The following is a 27,733-nucleotide window of genomic DNA, read 5'->3' on the forward strand; positions in this document are numbered from 1 at the left end:
TGTAGATGATGAAGAAGCTCTTCTTTTCCTTGAGCCAGAATCAGACAATCGTCCAAATAAGGATAGACTTGTATTCCTCCTAGTCTGAAGAAAGCTATCACTGGAGCCAGAACCTTCGTGAATACTCTGGGCGCAGTAGATAAGCCAAAGGGCAATGCAGAGAACTGATAATGAGAAGTCCCAGCCCGGAAACGTAGATACTTCCTGCAACTTAGCCTGATAGGAAAGTACAGTTTTGTACCTACCATAAATGTAGATGTTCGAAGATCCACATTGCTGCAGTCCTAACACTTGGGTAGTCCGCTGTCCCAGTCGAGTCTGACGTCAGGGTACAAACATATCCTCAGTCTTTTCTTGCCCCAGATGTCAGAAGACCCTAAAAAGATAAGGCCAAAACCAAAAACACCAAACACTCCTGTACCAAATATATATACAATATATAATTTACAAAAGTACAACCCACCCACACAACCACCCCTAAACACAGAGGGAAGGAGGGACTGCAGCAATGTGGATCTTGAACATCTACATTTATGGTAGGTACAAAACTGTACTATGTTCTTCATCCCACATTGCTGCAGTCCTAACACTTGGGTAGAATCCCAAAGCTGAGGTAAGGGAGGCTGGCAAATCATAAAGAAGCTGGAGCTGTCAACATGCCCTGCAAAATAGCCGTGGCAAAACCAGCCCTAGATTTAGAGTAGAGAGGAAGGTGGTAATGCTTAGAGAAAGTATGCACTGAACTCCAAGTAGCTGCCTCCAAAATATCCTTAGTTGCCACCCTAGAAATGCTGTTGAAGTGGCAGTAGCCCTAGTGGAATGAGGCCTAATCCCAGCTGGAATCTCCTTGCCATGATGGGAATAACAAAATGCAATGCAAAACCCAATCCACTTAGAAATAGTTTGTTTTGACACAGGCTTGCCCTGAGAACTCAAAGCAAAAGAAACAAAACAACTGCTGAGACTGCCTAAAATCCTTAGTCCTGCTTAAATAATTGCCTGTGTACATCTAAAGTGTGCAAAATCTTTTCCCCTTATTTTGGGGATCTGAATAAAAGTGGGCAAATGAATAGTTTGGTTTAAAGCCACACTAGAGACCACCTTAGGCATAAAGGAAGGATTAGTTGATACCCTATCCTTATGGAAAATCAAAAAGGCTCAACCGCCATAAGGGCCTGCAATTCAGAAACCCTTCTTGCAGAAGTAATGGCCAACAAAAAAACAGTCTTCCATCACAAGTATTTGAATTCAGCAGTAGCCGCAGGCTCAAAAGGTTGTAGAGTAAGTTTCTCCAACACAAAATTGAGGTCCCAAGCAGGAGTAGGAGCTCTTGGGGGTCTTATATTCTTTGCCCCTCTAAGAAATTGCTTGAACAAAGGATGAGAAAACAATGGTGGGTCACAATCATAGTGAGCTGAAACCGCTGCAGCATGAATCTTAATGGAAGAAACCTTTGTCCAATAACTCAGTAAGATACTGAAGAGCCACACTCAAATTAGGCTCAGAAACCTCCAAATCCTTTGCTGCACTACAAAATAAAAATCTCTTCCATTTTTCTGCGTACACTTCCTTGTACTAGGTCTTCTGGCTTCCATAATCACATTCAAAACTTGTTGAGGAAGCTGAGACCTGCTGTGTTTCAAAACAGAATATGCCAGGCTGTTAGATGAAGAGAGTGAAGCTTGACATTGAGTAGATGACCGTCCCTCAGACAATAGGTGCGGAATCAAAGGTAAAGCCCATGGAGGCTTCCTTACCAGACTCCTCAGTAATGGGTACCAGTGTTGCCGAGGCCAATCTGGAGCTATTAAAATCATCCTTGGCTTGTCTTGTCTGACCTTTAGGAGTACCTTTGGGAGGAGAGGCAGAGGTGGAAAGGCATACACATGAAGATTTTTCCAACTGAAAGAAAGAGCATCCACTTTCCAAGCTGTGTGATGAAACCTTTTCGTGCAAAACTTTGGCAGCTGGTGGTTTAGTGGAGAAGCGAACAGATCTACGTCTGGAGTTCCCCATGACACTGTCAATTTTCGAAATACATGAAGATCGTTTCCACTCGTGGGGATCCATGATTTGCCTGCTTAACACATCTGCTAAGGAGTTCTGTGCTCCCGGCAGAAACCTTGCCTGAAGATTTAGTTGCAAGCTGAGCACAGTCTCCCACAAAATCATTGCTTGCCTGCATAGAGGATAAGAATGACTTCCCCCTTGTTTGTTGATGTACCACATGACAGTTGTGTTGTCTGTTAGAATCAACACCTGCCCTGGAAGAAGTAACTCCTTGAAAGCCATTAATGCAAACTGGACTGCTAACATCTCCTTCATGTTGATATGTAGATGCTGTAGTCTGGCAGGCCACTTCTCTTGTATCCACTTTCCATTCAGATGAGCTCCCCAAGCTATGTCTGAGGCATCTGTCGTAAGAATTTGACTCGCCTCTGGCCGGGTCACAGAGAGTCCCTTGTTTAGGTGACATTCCTGAGCCCACCACAAAAATTCCCTTTGAATGCAAGGTATTATTTGAATGACAGTGTCCAAATCCTGGCAGTGCTGTGTCCATACATTTTTGAGATACCATTGCAGCTTCCTCATATGCAGTTTGGCATTGGGAAGCACCAGAATACAAGATGCCATGAACCCTAAGGCTTGAAGGACTGTCCTTGCAGTCAGCCCGGACTGAAGAGATAGTTGAAGTAGAGACAGATTCTTTTGTTTGTCCGGGGTTAAAAAGGCCATCTGGGCTGCTGTATTCAGTCTCACACCCAGAAAGCACATGTCTTGAGAGGGTACTAGACTGGACTTTATTTCATTCACAGAATACCCCAGGCATCTTAGCACTGCTATTTCACATATTCCAAATGTTGAAAAAGGTCTTCCTTTTCTTGAGCCAGAATCAGGCAGTTGTCCAAGTAAGGATAGATTTGTATGCCTTTTATCCTGAAGTAAGCTATCACTGGAGCCAGAACTTTTGTGAATACTCAGTAGATAAGCCAAAGGGCAATGCAGAGAACTGATAATGAGAATTCCCAGCTCGAAAACGCAGATACTTCCTGCAACTTAGTCTGATAGGCACATGAAGGTAAGCCTCCTTGAGATCTAAAGTTACCATCCAATGATCTTTTCCCAGCAGAGGTAAAAGCTGTTGCAACGTCAACATCTTGAACTTGGGAATGTCCAGATAAGTGTTGAGGATAGACAAATCCAAAATTGGTCTCCACGTGTTCCCCTTCTTTGGTACTAGGAACAGGCGAGAATAAAATCCTAGGCCTTTCTGGCACAGGAACCGGCTGAATGGCCCCTATTCGGAGTAACAGAGAAATTTGCTTGTGAGCCTCTTTCCTTTGTAGAGGAGGAATGTCTGGCATGCCCTTGAAAGGAGGCAAGGTATGGAAATAAAACCTGTAACCGTGGTGAATGATATCCAATACCCATCTGTCTTGGGTAATTAAACTCCAATTTTCTTTGAAAACTGCCAACCTTCCTCCCAAAGGTGCTGCCAGACGAGAAGGCTCTGGCAGCTGAAAAGGCAGGTCATTGGGTCTGTTTACGAAAGGACTGACCCCTGCCCTCACCAGAAGACTGAGCAGGTGAACTCCTGTTCTAGGCCTAAAGAACCTCGAGCTCTGCCCGCGCCTAGACCTACCCCTAGACTGGGAATCATAAGAAGGATATGTCCACCCCTTAGTAGGCCAGTTTCTACTAAACTTGGAGGCTGAACCTGCAAAAATCTTTAACAGTCTGCATAGACTTAGCCTTGTCCTCCATTTTCTTTAAAACTGCTTCCACAGGCAACCAAACACATCAGATTGTAACGGAGCATCTAAAATCCTTGTCTTAACATGCTCAGCCAAATTCTGATCCCTCAACCAGGCGTGCCATGAAGAACAGAACCAGTGGCAGCCACCCACGAAGAGGCCTGTACAGCAGCAAAACCACATTGCAAAGAATGCTTACCCACCTGTTCAGAAACATGAACTAAATCCTGCAACTCTTTACACTCAATACCTTCGAGCATCCACCTTAGACTTCAATTGTGAAAGGAGATAATTTTGGTATTTTAACATGTGGAACTGGCAATTCAAAGCCCTCATGGCTAAAGTGGAAGAAGTATACACCTTATTTCCCCATCTATCTTGCCTCTATCAGGAGGAACACGATTTTTAACAACAGAAGCCTTAACACCTTTAGGCCCGGTTTCTGGGTCTGCCCTAGGACTCTTAAAAGATACTTATGAGCTTCAGGCACCCTATAATACCTATCCGGTTTAACTGGGGCAGGAGGCAAAGAATCAGGGTTCAGGGAAGCCTCTGCAAAAACATCTTCCACCACATCCAGAACAGGAGGTATAGCCAAAGGCCTGTGCTGGGGTAAAACAAAATTCCCTTAGCCTTTTCCTGGAATCAGAAAAATCTTGACCTTCCCATTTAAAATGCTCCCTCATGGAATGAAGAGTCTCTGAAAAGAAAAATCCTCAGGAGGAGAAGCCGAAGGAGTAGAATCATCTACATCAGAATCAGAAGGAGGAGGATACTCCTGCAAGTCTTCAGTCAAGACTCAGAAGCCTCGAACACTGCTCAAAACTCTCAAGCTCAGGTTCCACCCTAGGCCTCTCATCAGGAGGGGCATAGAACCTCTAATCATAGTAATCAAATCTTCTGCCATTTTAAGCATATGTTTCTTAGGCAGAGACCCTGAAGAACTAGGAGAAACCCCACTGAAATTAAACCTGGCCTGCCTCCTCAAGAAGCCTTGGAAACAGAAGGGAGGCCTAACCACCTTAGGAAGGGAGGGAGAACAGCTGAGAAGCCCCTCAGCCTGGCCTACCTCCTGAGAGGAAACATCCTGTAACAGTAAAGTCTCTGAGACTGCAAAGACTTCTGGCAGAACCTCCGGCTCCACCGTCCGGGACAGACTGTTCTTCCAACCTAGGCTTTGCTGCTTTGTCCAGTCTAGCCTTCTCTTAATAGCTTTGTTAAATCTAGCACAAAAGCGACATCCAACCTCAGGCCCTAAGCAAGGTATACACAAGGTATGGTAATCCCTATGAGGTATCTGCTTCCCACAAGAAATACAATTATTCACTTTTCTGACATCCGGTTAAATACTGAGGCAAGAAAAACAAAATATTCCCCACGGGTACTTAGCCAAAACTTGATCGGGTCTGAAACTCCGACTTCAGAAAATTAAAACTGCTTCTGCATCGGACCATGCGGCAAAAGACGAGGATATATGGGCGCGGTCATGCGCATTTGTACCCTGACGTCAGACTAATGCTTGACAGACGCAGGCCTTATACTTTGGTATTCGGGCCGACTGGGACAGCGGACTACCCAAGTGTTAGGACTGCAGCAATGTGGGATGAAGAACATCATGAAGGTAGGCCTCCTTGAGATCCAGAGTCACCATCCAATGATCTTTGCCCAGCAGAGGTAAAAGCTGTTGTAACGTCAACATTTTGAACTTGGGAATGTCCAGATAAGTGTTGAGGATAGATAAATCCAAAATTGGTCTCCACGTGTTCCCCTTCTTTGGTACTAGGAACAGGCGAGAATAAAATCCTAGGCCCCTTTCTGACAGAGGGACCGGCTGAATGGCTCCTATTTGGAGTAGCAGAGAAATTTGTTTGTGAGCCTCTATTCTGTGCTGAGGAGGAACGTCTGGCATGCCTTTGAAAGGAGGCAAGGTATGGAAATAAAACCTGTAACCTTGGTGTATGATATCCAATACCCATCTGTCTTGGGTAATTAAACTCCAATTTTCTTTTGAAAAGTGCCAACCTTCCTCCCAAAGGTGCTGCTAGTAGAGAAGACTCTGGCAGCTGAAAAGGTAGGTCATTGGGTCTGTTTACGAAAGGACTGACCCCTGCCCTCACCGAAGACTGTGCAGGTGAACTCCTGTTCTAGGCCTGAAAGAGCCCTGAGCTCTGCCCCTACCCGTCTAGACCTGCCCCTAGACTGGGAATCATAAGAAGGATCGTCCACCCCTTAGTAGGCCAATTTCTGCTAAACTGGAGGCTGAACCTGCAAAAAATCTTTAACAGTCTGCATAGACTTAGCCTTGTCTTCCATTTTCTTTAAGACTGCCTCAACAGGTGAACCAAATAACACATCAGATTGTAAAGGAGCATCCAAAATCCTTGTCTTAACATGGTCAGATAAATTCTGATCCCTCAGCCAGGCATGCCTGCGAAGAACTGACCCTGTGGCAGCCACCCTAGACGAGGCCTGTACAGCATCAAAACCACATTGCAAAGAATGCTTACCCACTTGTTCAGAGACATGTACCAAATCCTGTAACTCAGTCAATACCTTCCGCCAGAGCATCTACCTTAGACTTCAATTGAGACAGTAGATAGTTTTGGTATTTCAACATGTGAAACTGGCAATTTAGAGCCCTCATAGCTAGGGTGGAAGACGTATAAACTTTCTTTCCCCATCTATCCAAAGCCCTAGCCTCTTTATCTGGAGGAACTGGATTTTTAACAGAAGCCTTAACACCCTTAGGCCCCTGACTAACAGTTTCTGGGTCCGCCCTAGGACTCTTAAAAAGAAACTTATGAGCTTCAGGCACCCTATAATACCTATCCGGCTTAACAGGAGCAGGAGGCAGGGAATCAGGATTAAGAGAAGCCTCTGCAAACACATCCTCCACAACATCAAGAACAGGAGGTATAGCCAAAGGCCTATGCTGGGGTAAAAACAGAAATTCCCTAAGCCTTTTCCTGGAATCAGAGAAATCCTGACCTTCCCACTTAAAATGCTCCCTCATGGAATGGAGGTCTCTGAAAAGAAAAATCCTCAGGAGGAGAAGCAGAAGGAGTAGAATCATCCACATCAGAATCAGAATAAGGGAATACTCCTGCAAGTCTTCAGCCGAAGACTCTGAAACATCTGAAGCCTGCTCAAAACTCCCCAACTCAGGTTCCACCCTAGGCCTCTTATCAGGAGGGGGCAAAGAACCTCTAATTAAGGTAATCAAATCTTCTGCCATTTTAAGCATATGCTTCTTGGGCACAGATCCTGAAGAACTAGGAGTGACACCAACTGAAGCTAAACCTGGCCTGCCTCTGGGAGAAGCCTTGGAAACAGAAGGCCTAACCACCCTAGGAAGGGAGGGAAGTACAGTAACCTGAGAAGCCCCTTCAGCCTGACTTGCCTCCTGAGAGGCCACATCCTGCAATAACAAGGTCTCCCCCTGGGCCTCCAGAGAAACCTCCGGTGGAACCACCGGCTCCGATACCTCTAAAGAACCGGCGTCCGGTACGGACGACTCGTCTACCCTGGGCTTAGCTGCTTTATCCTTGCGCTTCTTTGAAGAAGCGGGCGCCGGAGCATCCGACGGCATAGTGTAATTGCACCGCTTCCCAAAGACTAACCTGGCACAATCTAACCTTCTCTTAATAAGTGCGCTTATTGAATCTAGCACAAAAGCGACACCCAACAACGTCGTGCTCAGGCCCTAAACAAGGAATACACAAGGTATGATAATCTCTATGCGGTATCTGTTTCCCACAAGAAATACAGTTATTCACTTTTTCTGACATCCGGTAAACCACTGAGGCAAGAAAAAAGCAAAATATTCCCCAATGGGGTACTTAGCCAACTTTGACTCTGTCTGAAACTCCGAACTCGAAAAATTTCAGAACGCCGAACGGCACTTGCAACGCTGCTTCTGCATCGGACCATGCGGCAAAAAAGACTGAGGATATGACGTCGGTCATGCGCATTTGTACCCTGGCGTCCTGATGTCAGTCTAATGCGCCTTGACCGACGTCAGCCTTATACTTTGATATTCGGGCAGACCGAGGACAGTGGACTACCCAAGTGTAAGGACTGCAGAAATGTGAGATGAAGAACATCTGCTTTTGCTTTGGACACCGCGCAGCAAGTAAGACTGAAGAAACTGGCATCGGCTGTATCTTTTATACCCCTGGCACACTGACGTCAGGGAAGAGGCGACAGCAACCGACGCCGGCCCAGGACTTTGGAATTCAGTCAGACTGCGGGTAGCCTGCCAGCAGGATAACCCAAGTGTAATGACTGCAACAGTGAAACACGAACATCCAGTGTCTGCTGCTCATAATGCCATGCATCTCGTGGGAAAAACAGACGCATGAACACTGACTGTAGTATAGACAGACTAACATTATCTAGAGGTCTGCAGGCAAATTATCCCACAAGGAATTTGGAAAGTTTCTAGTCAGATCCTCTGAAAATGAATTATGTGACAGGTAGCCCAGCACGTGAACAGCAAACAGCACTGAAGCGTGCGTCTGCTTTCCTAATCTGGTAAAACACTTTGGACTCAAGTTAGGGAGAAGTAACAGATACTGTGGGTCTTGCGGGGTAATCTTGTGCACACGTGCACTGCATTCTCTTAAATGCATGGACCTTGTCAGATATCTTGAAACAAACAAGGCGATCAGCAACACAAAAGGGGACAAAGTCCAGTACACCACTTTGCAAACATTGTCAAGTACAAAAACTCCTAGAATACTACAAGCAATGAAATACAAGATTTTTTAAAACAGGGTAGGGGGTAAAGGTGGGAAGGAAGTTTCCTATGGAAGTTAGAGAAACAAAACATCAAGACTTGGAAAGGGTACAAAAACTAAACAGATACAGAAACTAAGGGCCACAAGCCATAAATAGGTTCATAGGTATGTAATGGGTTATTGGCCCTAGGGTCTATACAAGTCTAGCTGAAAATGTACCCTGACTTTCGCCACCCAACAAAATTATTTTCCTGTGCCCCTATCGAGCAGAGCCACAGAAGTGATCCCTGGGGTGAATTTCCTATTTCTCATACAATCAAGGTTTTTCCCTGAGTGCTAATGAGGAGCTCTGTTTGACATAGATATGTAGTCTGTTCCAGAGTATGGGAAGTCTCTGGGACATGAATCTATCCCTCCAGTATGTTCTGTTTATTGTGGTGACCAGGTTTAGGTCCCGAGAGCATGTAGCTCGGAGGGATTGGGATTTCTTTAAGGGGAGCATGTCCAACAGCTTTGGGTTTGACATAGCTTTGTATGTTAGGCAGAGATCGCCTCAGAGTAGGTGATATGCAACGAAGTAAAGCTGTAGTTTGAGACTGTCTGCGTAGGGCATCTGTTTGAGGCCAGTAATCCTCGGAGGTATTTCTGTGGCCTTTCTAGTTGTAGATGTTTTGCGAAGTACATACCAAAAGGAGCTCCAATGCCTACTCTATAATGGGTCTAATGAGTGATGAGTAGAGGGGAACAATTGCATCTTTTCTGGATGAGAAACCTTTTGTGATTAGGTGAGCCACGTAGGAGGATTTCCTGACCACTGTGGCGATGTGATCAAAGGAGAGACTACTGTCTACCTGTGTCCCAAGGTCTCACCACATTTTCGGCATTAAGAACACTACCAGCTATGTGGTAGTTCATGGGTACAGAGTTATTAAAAGGGATGACCATACACTTTTTGGCATTGAGCTTCAGGCCATGGCTTTGACACCAGGTATCTGTCTCAGTGAGGCCCTTTTGTAGTATGTCCACATCGTTAGGAGTTTCGATTATGGCTCCTAGTTTGCAGTCATCTGCAAACTGTTAGCCAAAGACCTTCTGTGTTTGGTATCTACTTCTCTGAAGTATAGGTTAACAGGAGAGATTATGCTCAGAATTAGTCCAAAATGATACAAAAATCACTGAACCCACATCCATTGCCAACATACTGGCAGACAGGTTCAGTGCAAATTTCACCCCCCTCTCCCCCCCTAGAGGAGAGAACTATCCCAGCGGAGTGTAGCCTCCCGGACATCTCAAATGCGCAGGTGAAAGCTGATCTCTCTAAAGCTAAAAACACACCATCAATGGGACCGGATGGTGTCCCCGGCTGTGTGCTACACCAGCTAAATGAGGAATTAAATCCGCACATAAGGCAGCTGTTTAATCTCAGTCTTACCACAGGATACGTGACCAAGGAGTGGCGTACGGCAACTGTGGTCCCACTCCACAAAGGCGGCCTCTCACGGACCCTGGTAATTACCGCCCCATAAGCTTAACAAGTCTAGTCTGCAAAGCTATGGAGAGGATCATAATGGAGCTCAAACAAAGATATAGGGGACGTGCAGACATTGGACCCGACCCAGTTTGGCTTCGTCAAGGGCAGATCATGCCTTTTGAACTTGGTCGACTTCTTCGAAACAGTCACCAAGGCCATTGATGAGGGAAAGGCAGTCCATACAGCCTACCTTGACCATGCAAAGGGCCTTGACAATACCCCACTCGGGTATTGTAGAAAAACTTACCAGCTTAAATGTAAACCCATATGTCACAAGATGGGTTGCAAACTGGCTTAAGGACAGAACCCAGAGGGTTAGAGTTGCTGGCACTATGTCAGACTCCAAGCCAGTCACAAGTGGTGTCCCACAGGGCTCTGTCCTTGGCCCCTATTGTTCGGCATCTACTTCTCAGAAGTACAGGCCAACATGGGAGGACTTTGGCTGACAAAGTTTGCAGACGACTGCAAACTGGGCGCCATAGTGGAAAGTGCATCGGACACGGATATCCTTCAGAAGGGACTCACGGAAACAGATAGCTGGTGCCAGAGCCATGGCCTGAAGTTAAACGCCAAAAAATGTATAGTCATACCCTTCGGAAAAACAAGGTAACCCCAAGCTACCATATAGGTGGCAATCCACTAAGCACAGAAGAGGTTATCAGGGACCTGGGGACCCAGGTTGACAGTGGCCTTTCTTTTGACATGTTGCTAAAGTGGTTAGAAAGACCTTCTACATTGCCCACCTGATCATGAAGGGATTCACATCCAGATCTAGTGAGGTCATTGTTCCCCTGTACTCTTCACTTATCAGACCAATGATAGAGTACAATGCCCCATTCGGGATGTATCTCACCCGACATCTGCAGCAATTGGAGAGACCCCAAAAGTTCCTCACCAAAAGGATAAAGGGACTCCAAAATCTGTCATATGCTGCCAGATTGAAGAAACTCCAGCTCTATTCAGTTGCATACAGTCTGCTCAAAGGTGACATGTGCCTGACATACAAGGCCATGTCCAACCCGGAATTAATGGACATGCTCCACCTCAAAAAATCCAAATCCACCAAAACCACTAGAGCAAGCGACTTAAACCTTAGCACGGATATAAATAGGACGTGCTGGAGGGATAGATTTATCTCTCAGAGACTCCCTATGCCGTGGAATAAAATCCCGGTCCATGTGAGGCAGAGCACCTCACTGGCTCTGTTCGAGAAATCTTGACCTGTGGATGGGAGATCGTAGGTTTATCCCGGGAATCATCTCTGTGTCACTGCTGGACAGAGGAACAACAAACTAATGGGCACAGTATTTTTTCATATAAGGGGTGGCGTAAGCCACAAAAATTTGGGCTAGGCTTATAAATGCCTTAGGGCAGACAGCCTAGTATAAACCTATGAACCTATGAAGTCGGATTTGGAGTCCGCTACTTTCACAGTGTGGGTTCTGCCCATGAGCCAGTTGGCAACCCATCTTGTGACACAGGGATTTATACCTAGTTTAGTGAGCTTATCTACAATTCCAGAGTGGGGGATGGGTGTCAAAAGCTTTGGTGAGATCTAGATAAGCTGTGTGAACCACTTTACCCTCATCTATGGCTTTGGTGACTGCTTCAAAGAAGTCACTCAGGTTTAGGAGACATGATCTGCATTTTACAAATCCAAACTGGGTAGGGTCCAGTGTTTGAAGATTACCAATGTCTTTGTTTACGAGTTCTACGATATGTTCCATGGCCTTGCAGACCAGGCTAGTCAGGCTAATGGGGCGGTAGTTCCTAGGGTCTGTCGTGGCTCCCCCTATGTGGAGTGGGACAACCGTCGCTGTGCACCATTCAGTGGGCACAAAGCCTGAGGTAAGGCTACGATTGAACATGGAACTTAGGTAGGGTGCTAGTTCATTCTGTAGTTCGTGTAGAACGCAGCCTGGGATATTGTCAGGTCCCATGGATGCAGTGTTCTTGGCTTTGGAGAGCATTTACCTGTGCAATTGTGATTACAAGAACTTTACATTCTTCCTGTATAGAGATGGGTCCTCTAGGGGGTGAGAGTGGGGTAAAGTTTGCACTGAACCCATCTGCCAGGATGTTGGAAATATCAGTTGGTTCTGTATATTTAGTGCCATTGTGCTGTAACTCAGAGCATATCAGAGTGTTGCCATTGAGATTCTTGACATCGCTATAGAATGCTTTGTGGTTGTCTTTAGAGTCAGTGGCAATTTTGATTTCGTAACTAGCTTTGGAGGATTTTATGAGGGATCTCAGCCTCTTACTGAGGTTGAGCAGGGAGTTCCTCCAGTCATGGGATTTTACTCTTTTTGCAACAGTTTCATTCTTCTGTTGTAGAGTTTATGGCAGAGGACCACCAGATTGGCTTCTTTTTTTGGAGGATAGCATCTTGGCTCTATTGGGGATAGCATGAGCCATGCATTTGTGTAAGTGCTTATAAAGTGCATTTGTGCAGGATTCAGCAATCATATCTCTATTGTCCATCTGCATGGGAGTCATGAAGTTTGCCACTTCTGTCTTAAGTGTGAAGTTGGCTTTGGAGAAGTTTCTTACGGTGGTTTCCCTAATTGGGGTTGGGGACAGGATGTGCAGGTCTAGGGTGATTAGCTTGTGGTCGGATCTGACCAACGAGGAATTTGCCTCTGGTGTGGAACATAGTTGCCCATGTTGGTAAAGATCAGGTCTAGGACATTGCTGCCCCTGGTGGGGGTGTGAATAAGTTGATCCAAGGCATTGGAATTTATGAATTCCAGAAAACGTTGAGCAAAAAAGAGTTGGTACATGAGTAGTTTTCCCAGTTAATGGTGGGGTAGCTGAAATCGCCCATTATTAGGGTGTTGGGTTGTACCCCAATACTTTCTAGTGCATCAAGAAATGAGGAGTGGGAATCCTGGGACATGGTGGGGGGTCTGTAGCAAGCTACAATTTGGATTGCAGTCTTGCCCAGAGTTAGTTGCACTTGGATAATCTGATGCATTAAGCTGTGCAACTAGCATGGAGGTGTGGATATCTTTAATGAATATGGACACACCTCCACCTTCAGTGCTTCGTTCCAGGTTAGGTGGCCAAAAGGTGTGGTATAAATTATAGCCTGGTAATGCAGGGGTGCTCTCTGGAGCCTTGAACCAGGTCTCTGTCACTGCACAGATGTTGATTTTCTCCATTTTAAAGGAGTGCCTTGAGTGAGTGCATTTTGAGGTTTAGACTTCTAGCATTGAGTAGCATTACCCTCAGATTTTGCTTGCTTGTACCAGTTACGGTGGTGAAATTGCCATTTGAACCTTGCCTAAAAAAAAGGCACTATAGGGGTGGCAAGAGCCTTGGCCAGTATCCGGAATCCCAAGGGCAGGCCATCTCTGGCAAAGCATCATGGTCCGTCAATCATGTCGTCCCAGGCAGACAAATACTGGATCCCCTTAGAATGACCAGAAGCTTAGCCAATTGAAGTTAATAATTTTGCCCTTGTACTGGGGTATTCTGGGTGATGGCAGGATGCTACTCAGGGCTAGGGTCATACCTGCCTGGGCTACAAGATGGGAGAGCTCCTCCATGTCTCTTCGTGTAGTTCAAGGAGGTACGTCTCCGGTCATTCACACCAACATGGACAATGACAAGTGTCATATTTGCACTTCGAGTGACCTGAGTGCATGCATTATGCGGCGGATCCTGGCAGCTGACAGTAACTTTCTCCTTGTTTAGCTTAGTCAGTGAACAGTTTGCTTGACTATAGACACCTATGACTAGAGTGTTGGGTACATTGTTATGCCTTATGGGCTGTGGTTGAGTGGCACACAGTTTGTGGGCTAGGTTTCATTTGGGTTGTGTTTGGGGGGGGGGGGGTGGAGTTTGCTTGTGTTTCTGCTTTGGAGGCCCCTGATGTTTGAGCAGATTTTTATTGAGAGCCTCTGCGAATGTAGTTGTACTTTGTGTTTCTGCGCGTGTGTTTTGGTGGTGCAGTTTTTGTGGGACTATGATGTGTGGTGCAAGTGTTTACCTTCTCCTCCTGTTTAGTCTTGGGTGAAGAGAGCTTTCCTTCCAGTTTGGCTATATAAGTGCATCTCTCACAGGTTGTATTGTTGGGTGGTAAGAGGAGAGGGTTGTGTGTACATGAGGCAATTTCTGCATTGCCCCAAGATGCCCAGATTCATCAGGTAGACAGGAGAAATCACCGGGAGCTGACCCTTAGACATGCCTGGATAGGTGCTTATTTATTAAGTACTAAAAAAGTACAGTTTTGTACCTACCATAAATGTAGATGTCCGATAGGTATGCATCTGCAGTCCTAACATATGGGTTGTCCTGCCTCAGGCAGCCCTTCGGTCGGCCGGATTCCAAAGTCTGGGTCTGGCCTCGGCTGATGTCGCACTTCACCCGACGTCATAGCTGCTGTTTATTGCATATAAAGGCATCAGCCGAAGCCATTTTCCTCAGTGTTTCTTGCCCCAGATGCCAGGTGCCCTCTAGGAAGGCTCAATTTGGATAAATGCAAATAATTCTAAACAGTAGAGAGCAAACAATATAAAGATATACAAGTATATACATATATACAAATACACCATAATAGATTCCCCCAGCTAGCTAAAAGAGGGGTAAATACCCTAGGAATACCACAGAGGGGAAGGAGGGTGGGTAATCCTGACTGCAGATGCATACCTATCGGACATCTACTTTTATGGTAGGTACAAAACTGTACTATGTCCTTCAAGGATGCATCTGCAGTCCTAACATATGGGTAGAATACCATAGCCAAACTGGGGGAGGAGGCACTAAGATAAAGATGGTGTAGTTAAGATCCCTTGCAAAACTGCAGTTGCGAAACCTGCTCGGGATCTAGAATATAAGGGTAGATTATAATGCTTGGCAAATGTATGCACGGAGCTCCAAGTAGCAGCTTCTAAAATGTCTTTGGTAGCCACTCCTCGTAGGAAAGCTGTAGTGGTGGCTGTAGCTCTTGTGGAATGAGGTCTGATATTTTCAGGAGTTGTCTTTCCATGAAAAGAGTAGCAAAAACGAATGCAATTTCCTATCCATTTGGAGATGGTCTGTTTTGAAATTGCTTTTCCTTGCATTCCTGTTGCATATGCTACCAGAAGCTGGTCAGTTTTTCTGCTGGTCTTAGTTCTGTCCAGATAGTAGCGTAATTGTCTGTGCACATCCAAGGTATGTAGCAGTCTTCTCCCCTGTTCTGTGGGTTGGGGAAGAATGTAGGTAAATGAATCGCTTGGTTCAATGATACTCTGGAGACCACTTTTGGCATAAAGGTAGGGTTAGTTCTCAGAGAGACTCTGTCCTGATGGAAGATAAGGAAGGGTTGTACTGCCATTAATGCCTGTAACTCAGATACCCTTCTTGCTGAAGTGATTGCTAGCAGGAAAGCAGTTTTCCAAGACAAGAACTGTAATTCTGCTGTTGCTGTCGGTTCAAAAGGGGGAAGTGTTAACCTTTCCAGCACAAAATTGAGATCCCATGTAGGTAAAGGTGGTTTCCTTGGAGGTTTTACATTTTTGATTCCTCTCAAGAACTGCCTGAGTAGAGGATGAGAGAAGACAGGAGGATCCATGTTGTATTCTGCTGAAATTGCTGATGCATGAATCTTAATGGAGGAGTAAGACAGGCCATTGTGGAACAGTTCTGCTAAATATTCCAGGATGTGTGCTATGTTTGCCAATGAGACATTTTCTCCCTTTGCTGCACTCCAAATGAGGTATCTTTTCCACTTGGCTGAATAAGTCTTCCTTGTGGAAGGTCTGCGTGCCTCCAGGATAATGTCCTTAACCCTCTGGGATAAACCTGGGTTATTTTGTTTCATGCAATATTCCAAGCAGCTAGCTGCAGTGTTTTCAAGTTTGGATGTAGGATCTTGTAGTTGTCCTGTGTTAGAAGTAAGGGACATAGAGATAGAGGCCATGCGTGTGTCCGAGACATGCTTCTCAGTAGCGGGTACCAATGTTGCCTCGGCCAGTCTGGAGCTATCAGGATTACCCTTGGCTGATCCTCTCTGATCTTCAGTAGAACTTTGTACATCAAGGGAAGAGGTGGGAATGCATATGCTGTCAGGTTTTTCCAGCTGAAGGAAAGTGAGTCCACCCTCCAAGCAAGTGGGTGGTATGCTCTTGTGCAGAATTTCTTCAATTGGTGGTTGTGTGGGGAGGCGAACAGGTCTAGCTCTGGTAGTCCCCATTTCTTTGTTATGGCTTTGAAGATATCTGGATGCAGCATCCATTCGTGAGCATCCGTGGTAGTTCTGCTTAAGGTGTTTGCTAGAAAATTTTCTTTTCCTGGTACAAATCTGGCCTGAAGTTGAATGTTGAGATTCTAGGTCACATTCCACAGGTCCATTGCCATCCGGCATAGAGGATATGAATGTGTACCTCCCTGTTTGTTGATGTACCACATGACTGTGGTATTGTCGGTCCTCATCAGCAGATGACTCTGTTGGAGTGGTCTGAATGCCTGGATCGCATGTTTCACTGCCAGCATCTCCTTTAGATTTATGTGTAGATTCAGCTGGTCTTGGGTCCATAGGCCTTGAATACACTTGTCCACCATGTGTGCCCCCCATCCTAGGTCTGAGGCGTCCGTGGTGATGGGCTGGCTTGGATGAGGTTTGTGGAAAGGCAAGCCTCTGTTCAACTGATAGGCCTGAGCCCACCACAGGAATTCTTGGTTCAGGCATGGAATTATTGGAATCTGGGCTTCTAGACTGTGCTTGTGTTGAGACCATACATTCCTTAGGTACCACTGTAGCCTTCTCATATGCAGCCTGGCATCTGGAACCAATATTATGCATGATGCCATGTAGCCTAGGGCTTGCAGGACTTTCCTTGCAATAAGCCGAGTTTGTGTTGTTAATGTCATGAAGTAGGCTGGTAGTTGCTTTTGTTTTTCTTCTGTGAGAAAAGCCATCTGAGTTGATGTATCCAGTTCTGCACCCAAGAATGTTATCCTTTGGGATGGTACTAGTCTTGACTTTTGCATGTTGACTGTGTATCCCAAGGCTTGCAACAGTTGTATGACATTTTCCAAATCTTTTGTTAATTTTGCCTTGTTGTCCGCTTGTATTAGGCAGTCGTCCAGGTATGGGTAAATTTGAATTCCCTGTAGCCTGCAATGAGCAATTACTGATGCCAGGCATTTCGTGAACACTCTGGGCGCAGTAGATAAGCCAAAAGGCAATGCTGAGAATTGATAATGCTCTGATCCTGCAAGAAATCTGAGGTGTCTTCTGCAATCTGGTCGTATAGGGACATGCAGGTATGCCTCCTTGAGATCTAGAGTCACCAGCCAAGACTCCTTGCCCAGCATGGGAAGAAGCTGCTGGAGGGTCAGCATTTTGAATTTTGGAACAATGAGGTATGTGTTCAGTGCTGACAAGTCTAGAATAGGTCTCCATTGATTTTCTTTTCTTGGTACAAGGAAAAGCCTGGAGTAAAATCCTTGGCCTTGTTCCATAGGTGGTACCTCTTCTATAGCTCTCATCCTTAGTAAGTTGTTGACTTGTCTTAGAGCGTCTGTTTTTTGGCTTGGTGGTAGGTTTGGCATTCCTCTCTTTTTTGGTAGAGTGTGGAAGTCAAACCTGTAGCCCTTGTCTATTTGTTTGTAAAGTCCATTTGTCTCCTGTAATGTAATGCCAGTTGTCGGAGAAGAAGGCTAGCTTTCCGCCCAAGGGTGCTTCCAGTTGTTCCCTGGTAGGCGGAACTAGAGCCAAGTCATTGTGTCTGCCCTGTGGAAGTGGTTGTAGTTGAATCTGTGGCAGTACTTCTCTGGTTGGTAGGTTGCCACTGACGTCCCCTGTAGGCAACCCTAGACTGACCTCTGCCTCTGGGGCGTCTATTTCTGCCTCTCTGCGCTCTGGAGTTGTCTGGAAAGGACCAATTCTTCGAAGGCCAATTTCTGCTAAACCTCAGAAGTTGGACCTGTAAGAAATCCTTGACTGTTTGGACAGATTTTGCTTTTTCTTCCACTTTCTTTAGAACCTCCTGTGCAGGAGAGCCAAACAAACTTTGTTTCTCCATGGGAGTATCTAGGAGTTTTGACTTAACATGGTCTGGTAAGGATTGTTCTTTTAACCAGGCATGCCTTCGAATCACTGTTCCAGTCATAGCTGATCTAAAGGAAGCCTCCAGTGCATCATAGCCACATTTTAAGAAATGGTTATTGACCTGCTGAGAGTTATGTACCAAATCCTGAAGGGACTTGCGGTCTACAGGTTCAGGAGAAGACAGTTTTTTGTTCATCTGGTCTAACAAAAATTCCTGGTACTGAATCATGTGAAATTGACAGTTCAAGGCCCTGGCCGAAAGAGTAGCAGAAGTATAAACCTTTTTACCCCATCTCTAATGCTCTAGATTCCCTTTCAGAGGGAAGAGGGTTTTTGGCAGAGGCAGCTGCCACACCTTTAGGGCCCTGTGAAATGGTTTCAGGGTCTGCAACAGGAGTCTTATACAAATGGTAATGTGTGTCTGGGACCCTGTAATATCTGTCTGGCTTGGCAGGGGCCGGAGGAAGAGAATCAGGGGCAGTACAGGCATCATATGCATCATGAACAACTGTTAGTACTGGCGGAATGGCTAAAGGCCTATGCTGTGGTAAGTGTAAAAAGGTCCTTAGCCTTTTCCTTGAATCTGAAAAATCCTGGCCCTGCCATTGGAAGTGTTCCCTCATAGCATGCAAGGTTTCCCCAAAGGAAAATTCTTCAGGAGGAGAAGCAGAAGGAATGGAGTCTTCTGCATCAGAATCCTCATAAGGAGAATATGGGCCTTCGTGAGGGTCTGAATTGTCTGAGTCAACCGAGGAATAATCTGTAGAGACAGGTTCCGGGGGTTCAGTCCTAGGCCTCTTGTCTGGAGGGGGCTGAGAGGCCCTGTCTGGGTGAGGTTGGGATTCCCTGATCAAAGAAATGAGATACTCAGCCAGGCTGAGCATTTGGGAACTGGAGGTAGGCCTATGTGAAGGAGTTTTTGCAGGTAAGGCCTTAGAAGATTTAGCTGCTTTAGCCCTGGCAAAAGCCTTGATAGACATAGAAGCAGGGGGTCTAGCAGCCCCACGTGCAGGGGTAGATATGTCTAAAGGAATAGTGTCTGACAAATCCTGGGCGCCTGCTTCTGTAGCAGTAAATTCAGTAGCAGATTCAGCCATGCTCTGTGAGGCTTCGGCTATCGGAGGCATGCTTTTGGCCGAAGAACCGGGGGCTTGGTTTCAGCCGAAACAGAGACTCGCGGTTGGCCTAACCGTGGTTTCAGCGAAACCGGGCCGCGAAAGTGTCTGTCCTTTTCCTTGCGCTTTTAGCTAATTGAGTAGTCGGAGTCTCCGGCGGCATTTTGTATGCAAAAGCGGGACCAAAAAACTCCTCTGCAAACTCCGACCGACGTCTAAGAGTCCGTCGGTTGAAGGAAGCACAGGCTAAACAAGCTGATACGTCGTGGTCTGGGCCTAAGCAAGGAAGGCAGTAAGAGTGGAAATCCTTATGAGGTATTTGTTTCCCACAAGTTAAACAATTATTTACTTTGTCTGACATCGGCTGAGGCAAGAAAGAGTCCCCAACGGGGTACTTAGCTTTTTAGAAGTCTTCGGTAGTAGAAATCTCTGGATCTGACCGACTGGCACTTGCAAACAGCTTCTGCTTCGGGCACCGCGCGGCAAGAAAGACAGAGGAAAATGGCGTTGGCTGATGCCTTTATACCCAATAAACAGCAGCTATGACGTCGGGCGAAGTGCGACATCAGCCGAGGCCAGACCCAGACTTTGGAATCCGGCCGACCGAAGGGCTGCCTGTGGCAGGACAACCCATATGTTAGGACTGCAGATGCATCCTTGAAGGACATCTGCTTTCCTCTAGACAAGTGAGGAAAGTTGAATGTTGTAGTAATTTGCAGCTTATTTAGTGCTTACGAGTTCTGAACAAGTGCTGAGTTCAAAGAAAGATTTGAGTGCTGAAACTAGAAAACTGGCTAGTTCTAAGAAACTAAATTAAGCTAGAAGGCTTCCCTCCAACACAGAAAGGCTTGGGGCTCAGAAGTCTACAAACAGTCTAGACCACTTACAGGAAAGTGTAAAATGCTTTTTTTCTTTCCCAGATGCTCTTTGTACACAGTAGGAGTGCCTGAAATCAGAACATAATCTCACTGCACTCAGTTGAGTGAGCAAATGAGATGGGCCCAGGAGTAGTATCCAAACACAAATATACAAGAGGGGCAGGCAGTTTCAAAGCCACCAAGATTAACACCAAAACAGAAACAGGGTGGGTGGGGAACTGAGAACAGTCAGAACTTCCAGTTCAGTTAATATTCAATGCAGCACAAATAAATTAAAATGCTGTATTTGAAAAAAGTGCAGATAAAAGGCACTTAGATTCTCTTATACGTCCAGTTGAATACAGCTAGATCGTAGCTGGCCAAAGCTGAGAGTCAGAAAACAGCTAAAATTATCCCAATCTACAACTTAAATATCATGAAGTGCTCAGACCTTGTAGGACACATTTGGGTCTTACATGTGCAAAATGATATACTTGTGTATTACAGGGAACATGAGGGAATTTTGGTTAGGAGAGGAGCTTGACCCAGAATCCAAAAATTTGTGGGAAAAAAAGGCACAGAGCTCAAATCCAATCACCCATACAATGAGTCCGATGGAAAATGCAACAGATCTACTCACTTGTTGCGGCAAACATTTTGATGTACTTGGGTGTACTATTTCCTAGTTTCAAGTATGCAACATATAAAAATTATCTACATTCTAACAAAGATCATTACTACACAATGGAAATACATTTTCCAAAGAAATTTAGTTCAGCACAAAGTTGATCTAGGTCACACTGTTTAAACACTACATAAAGTCTGCTCAACTCTGGTCTTCTGAACTCTCCCTACCTCACCTAGCCAGCATTGTTCATGAACCAACCAATACTTGCACTACTCTGTCATTAATAATCATAGCCGTAACCCAACTGGTCCTTCAAAAAAATGAAGTTACCTCTTCTGCAGCAGCTGCATTCCTGATGCTTTCCAGAAGGAAAGGTATCTTCACCTGACTTGGTATGCCTTCGTACGTTTCCTGCAGGCAACAAAACCGTAAGCAGTTAAAAATGTAACAGATTTCCTACATAATGCATTTTTAAAAAGTTAAGCATTCAGCACAATAAATATGACTTAAGTAGTACTAAATCCATGATTTGTCTGCTCCTGTCATCTGGGCAGGAAAATTGTTTAGAACCTTCTTTATTGCCTGAAAAATTCTTTTGCAAGCTGCAGCTTGATCTCCGAATGACAGTGTGAATTTGAGATACCATTGCAGAATCCTCTCCCCCTATACATTTTTATTACCAGCGCAGCAGTTGTGTCATGAGCCCCTAATGCTTGAAGAACCTGGAGAAAGTAACTCCTTGAATGCCAGCTAGGCAGTGAAGACATGTCCTTGCCTTCATGTTGATGGATTGATGGAAGTGTCTGGGTAGCTTACTTGTGTTGTATCCCAGTCCAAAGAATGGAGCTCTGCTTGCTTTATGTTCGGACACTCACACTAAGCTCTGACACTCTTGGCACTGCGGGTCACAGAGTCCCTTGTTTAGAAGACATTCTACCCCACTAAAAATTCTTTTTATTCCTCAGCGTAGAAGGTCTTCCTTTCTGTCTTTTTCCATCAGAAGTATCAAGTATCATTTTTGAGATACCATTGCATTTTCCTCCTTATGGGTATTGGCAAGGGGAACCTGGTTTGTGAACCAGATCTGATGAACCCTAATGCTTGAAGGACTGCAGAAATTTCCCATACGGACTGATGATCTTATTGCATGAAGTAAAGGGATCTTGTCTTTTTGTTTGTATAGGTTAAAATCTTTGCCTGAACCTGTATAAAGTCGGGTTCAGAAGCACATTGCAGGAGAACTACTAAGGCTGCCAACACTTGAGGATTGAGAATGCCCTAGGCATCTTAGTACTGTAGATATATTCCAAACTAGTCCGCGTCTTCCTTTTCTTTCCTGGGACCCAGGCAGTAGTCCAAAGTCCTAGGCCCCTGAATGCCTTTTAGCCTGAAGTAAGCTATCCCTAGCTTGAGACCCAAGAGAGATTTGCTAAGCAGCTAGATAGGAGGAAGGAGCAGGGCAGACTGAAAATAATGAATGTTTGGAAATCGAAAAGTAAGTGTGGTGAATGATATCCAACATTATAGGCTCTTGGTAGCTGTAATGAGATCTAAAAGTTTTTTGTTGAAAATCTTCACCCTCCAGAAAGGAGCTGCCAGGCGCGTCAACATGCTGAGGAAAGGAAGGTCATGGGGTCTGCTAATGAAGGACTGACCCCTGTGCTACATCTGCTATGGAGTTCTTCTCTGAGGTGTTCTAGGGGAAGAGAGAACCTTAGCTTTGCCCCGACCTACCAGACTTGTTTCCAAGGAAAGAAAGGCCATCACTAATTTTCCAATTATGTGCATGAACAGTACCAAAGAAATTTACCTCTCTTCAGATTACAAGGTTCCAAAAATGGTCTGGCTTATTTTAATCTGCATTTCACTGTCTTCTGCAGGTTCATTCATATTTGCTAGTCAGGGAGTACAAAATGCGTTGTAATACAATGCTAGGACCGTTTCCACCGATTTTTCTCTTGCCTCAATCAATTATAATGCAAAGTACCCAGCATTCTAACAGAAATCTACATATACATAGAACTAAAAGGAACATTTCAGTAAACAATGCCCCATTGCTGTGTACTTTTCAATCACTTCATACAGCTGTAGTATGTTACATGCCTAGTCTGAAATGTGAAAGCATTTCTACAGCATCCTGCAATCACTTGGGCACTTGCACCTCAGTAACCCATTCCAAGGGCTGCAGCAGAAAGTTACTATGACCCATCTGTTCACCTCAAATGCTCCCAAGATGCTCATTTTTTGCTCCACAACAGGACCAGTCTTCCATTGTGACAGTGTGCGACCAAAGTGATCTGGGCACTCAATACTCATACTAAACGAGATCTCATTCAGTTGCCCTGCTTTTGTATTAAGCAACTCCCAACTGAGATTCCTTTTTGTGACTGACAAGGGCATCAGTAACCTATCTGCAGGTAGTTGTGTCCCATGCCCCCCCCCCCTCCAAACTGCATATTCATGCTCCATTAGAACAGTTTAACAAAATATACAGCTACACTTGTATTGTGAATCAACTTCAAAGCACAAGGAATACAGGACTTGTCCCACCAGAAGCTTTGCTCAGTTTTCATTAAGCTGTGATTTAACAAAAACATGTGAAACAAAACTTCAGCCTTGCTCAACCCCACACACTAGACACACCCATGCATATTACATTCTTATACGGACAACCATATTTATATACAGTTGCATACACATGTGAAAAAACCTTTACAACACATGCAGATATCTGCTGAAAGCTTACATTGATCTCAGGATTGCAGTCAGTGTAAAACAGGGGAATATAAGCAAATTTAAACACTGCAGGATCTGAAAATTCTTCCTGAGCACAGCAATCCCATTTGTGCGATACATACACCCCATGTGTATATATAAAAAAGTTTACACCCCCCCCCTGTTAAAAAGCCATGTTTTTATGATATGCAATATAAAAAAATGAGATCACAAATAATTTCAGAACTTTTCCCACCTTAAAGGTGACCTATAACCTGTACAAATTCAATTGAAAAAAAAAATCTGTTAGGGGAAATATAAAAAAATGTACAATATGCTGGTTGCACAAGTGCACACCCTTAAATACTTTGTTGAAGCACCTTTTGACTTAAAGCATTCAGTCTACTTGGCTAAGTCTATCAGCATGGCACACCTTGACTTGGCAATATTTGCCCACTCGTCTTTGCAAAAGCGCTGTAAATCTGTCAGATTGTGAGGGCATCTCTTGTGCACAGCCCTCACCCCGCAGATTTTCTATTAGATTTGGGTCTGGGCTCTGGCTGGGCCATTCCAAAACTTTAAATTTTAAAGTTAGTCTGATGAAGACCTTTCTTTTGTTAATTTGGATGTATGCTTGGGGTCATTGTCACTTTGAAAGGTGAAGTTCTTCATCTTTCTATCAGATGCCTAAAGGTTTTGGGACAAAAATGACTGGTATTTGGAACCGTTCATATTTCCCTCCACCTTGACTAAAGCCCCAGTTCCAGCTGAAGAAAAGAAACCCCAAAGCATGATGCTGCCACCAACATACTTCATGGAAATAGTGTTCTTTTGGTGATGCCAAGTGCTGTTTTTGCGCCAAAATCTACCTTTTGGAATTGTGGCCAAAAATTCCAACCTTTATCTCAGACCACAACAAATTTTCACACATGCTTTTGGGAGACTATTTTTTGCAAATATAAGCCAGGCCTGGATGTATTTCTGTGTAAGGAAAGGTTTCAGTCTTGCAACCCTACAACATAGTCCAGATATATAAAGAATATGGGAGATTGTCACACGTAGTACACAAGCAGTACTTGCCAGAAATTCCTGCAGCTCCTTCAGTGTTGCTGTAGGTCTCTTGACAGCTCAGTTTTGGTCTCCTCTTCTCCAATTTTTGGAGGGACTTGCAGTTCTTTGCAGTGTCACTATTGTCCAATATTTTCTCCACTTTTTGAGGACTGTCTTCACTGTGTTAGATGGTATAGCCAATGCTGTGGAATTTTACTTGTACCCTTCTCCCGACTGATGTCCTTCAACGAGATCCCTCTGATGCCTTGTAAGCTCCCTGCAAACCATGGCTTTTGCTGTAGCGCGCAACTGAGTAAATGTCAAGAAAATCCTTCAAGGACAGCTGAACTTTATTTGGGGGTTATCAGTCTAATTGATGGGAGGTGTGTACCCAAGAAGACAATGCTGCAATTAAATCAAAAGGTGCTCCAAAGTATTAGTTTAAGGGTGTGCACACCCAATTAGTTTAAGGGTGTGCATACTTATTCAACCAGCGTATTTACATGTTGTACTTTATGAGTTTCCCCCAACAAGATTTGTTTTTCAATCGAATTGTACAGGTTATAAGTCACATAAAAGGTGGGAAAAGTTTTGAAATTATTTGTAGTCACTTTTTATATCAAAAACCTGGTATTTTAACAGGGTGTGTACACTTTACATCTATACATGTTTGTACATGTCTGCATGTAAATACACACATACAGTGGATATAAACTCCAGCAGTGCGACCCTGCACACATACGCACAAAGTGTTTGCAAGTGGGACATGGGTAACCGTTTCTAAATAAATTTTGTTCAGTTTAAAGAAATAAAATCACTCAAGTCTTGCAACATGAAGGCTACATGCACATGTTGAGTGCGCACCACCACTAAACTTCCCTCCACCCCCTCCAAGCCAGCAAAAGGCAGGACCTGCTGTAACCCCCCCACACACAAAGGAGAGACACAGATCAGCAACAGACATCTTGAATTCCAGCACTTAACAGTAGCAGCCTACGTATTGCAAGTATATGGCACAGCATTATTCCCACTAGGGAAAAGTCCTACAAAGGATTCAAAACCTCCCAGTTTTGTCTCAGCCAGATGCCATCAGGACCCAAAGGACAAGCGTTTCCAAAAAGATGGGACCACCCCAACAAAGCCCATAGTGTGTTCCAAAAAACATTAAGTGGAAGCACATCCAAAACAAAAATTACATCTTTGCCTTCATGGCCCAGCTGGACTATCAGAAAGGAGATTCAAAATACGCTCAAAGCAGAAATTAGGAGCCTCCAAAGTGATCTACTGGCTCAGTCCACACAAAGGGAGTGTGATCACACGTGAGGCCACCCAGACTCACCTCAGAAAAAACTGCTGGCAAACCTGACCTAGAAGCCAGAAATATGTGGGAAGTGCAGTTTAACTGAAGATACAAGCCCCCCCCCCCCGTACTAACTGACCCACCCCTCAGTTGATGAAGGGGAAGAACCACCCTCAATTTCTGGATTGAGGGCTCCAGAGAAATTTAGCAGCATTCTTAAGTGGGCACCCTCTCCACACAAGCAATCATAAAAGGGGGTATGGATGAGAGTACCAAGGAGATAAATCACTGCAGGCTCAGGACTCAAGAACCAAGATGCCAATACTTGAGAAAAGGGCTCTAGATTTTGTTTTTTTTTTTGGGGGGGGGGGGGGGATTCTCTTTAATCTTAAAATAATGCAGAAAGAAAAGCAGATCAAGGAAGGGCAATGACTCACTGTTATCCAACCTCAAAATGACCAAACCATCCATTTAACAGTACAGGACAGCCCTTCCAAGGGAAGGGAAACTTATCAGAAGTACTCCCATCAGAGATGCAAGAAGGTCCTGTCACCGGATGAAAAGAACTCTCACCCGTAACTCTCAGCCTTTAGCACAAGAAATCTGGACAAAGCCAAAAATAAATGGGGGGGGGGGGGGACAAGACAGAGGCCCCAAAATAAGGACAATTTTTAAACATTGCTCTTACAAAAACTTGCTAGAATAAAAGGTTAGCATAGATTTTCGGAAGGATAACGGACCAAAAATAGGAGTCAAAACTCTGGAGTTTCGAGTGGTATTCTCGCACATGGGGTCCAAGAGACAACTCCAGTGTCCAAGGCTAGGCAAGCAAAAACCCGCCCATCCAAGTTAATCTCAAGCACCTGACAATGGTGAAAGTCTGGACCAGCTCTGAGGCATAACTACCCAACCAGTGGCAGGGAAGGATCCCTTCGTATGCCCTTAGGGTTCCTGTCAAATCGATATGGGGAAGCAGCCCCAGGTTTAAAAATATTCACTCTCAATCCTCTGGGAAGTGAACCAACCACATCGCCCCAACCCAAAGGTAGCCTTGCTTCCCAGCCTCTGCATACAGCACTAGCACCTGGAGTAATGCATTCCATTATCTCGCTTCCCAAACTAACCCACCCCTGTGCACTCAAGAGTACAAGGCAAGTACTTGCCCTTCACCAGAAAGATTAAGGGGGGGGATTATCTGCCACATTTTAAAATACAATATTTTTACAGCCAGTATGACCACCACACTAAATTTAGTAACTTGACCGGCATTCAGTTACGAAATTTATCCCCCAACAAGTGGGAGGAGAGACTCTTCAGACTTATTTGCAGTCAGTTTAAAAACTGTGGACTATACCACTACTACCACAACTCAAATTGCGACTTAGGGGTGATGTATTAACAGTTACCTGCATAATGGAGCTTTCCAATTAGTCTGAGGAATCAAACCAACAGAAGTGCTTTTGCAGCTGGACTACTGTAAAGGTCATTTTTTTACAGCCTTTACTTCTGTATTTAACAGCATACCCATTGAAATGAGGGGGCTAATGCCCCCTGCAACCATTCCCCTTAGGAACCTTAATAAGCCTTTCATTCAAACAGATACAAAACCAGCATATTCATTCCCCTTGGATGCAACAGTCAAGCAAAAATAGGGATACAAGTCAGGGGCTTTAGGCACCCACTTCTCTTTGGGTAAGACTTTAGTGCTTGCTTCAACACATGCCTAGTCTCAGTATAGCACACTAGGCAAGTACAGAAGTCAGGGTCTTCCCAAAAGAGAAGAACTGAGCCCACCCCAAGTGGGTAAGCCAACTGCCACTTCTTAAACCTCCACATGCCAGTTATACCCAAACCTACCTAGTCTAAGCTAGCAAATACAAAGCTTATGGCTTTATCCCTTTTTGCTTATGGGCAGTACCCATTTTTTCTATCACTTGCTCTTCTCCAGAGTTTGTAAATCAAAATAACCCACAATTCTGGAACTAGTTGCTTTCAAAAAGCT

General features: G+C 44.8%; 1 protein-coding gene across 1 annotated transcript in view; it reads right to left on the reverse strand.

Annotated features, from left to right (window-relative positions):
• The window catches only part of IPO5 (importin 5), a 1,405,185-nt gene that overhangs the window by 1,250,652 nt on the left and 126,800 nt on the right, over nt 1-27,733 (reverse strand). Inside the window, exon 2 of the mRNA XM_044071309.1 lies at nt 20,997-21,077. Within this exon, the coding sequence (XP_043927244.1) occupies nt 20,997-21,077 (81 nt within the window). The remainder of the gene's footprint in view (nt 1-20,996; nt 21,078-27,733) is intronic.

The sequence above is a fragment of the Protopterus annectens genome, chromosome 5.part0 (genome assembly GCF_019279795.1).
Source record: "Protopterus annectens isolate FY-2018-M chromosome 5.part0, PAN1.0, whole genome shotgun sequence".
NCBI lineage: Eukaryota > Metazoa > Chordata > Ceratodontiformes > Protopteridae > Protopterus > Protopterus annectens.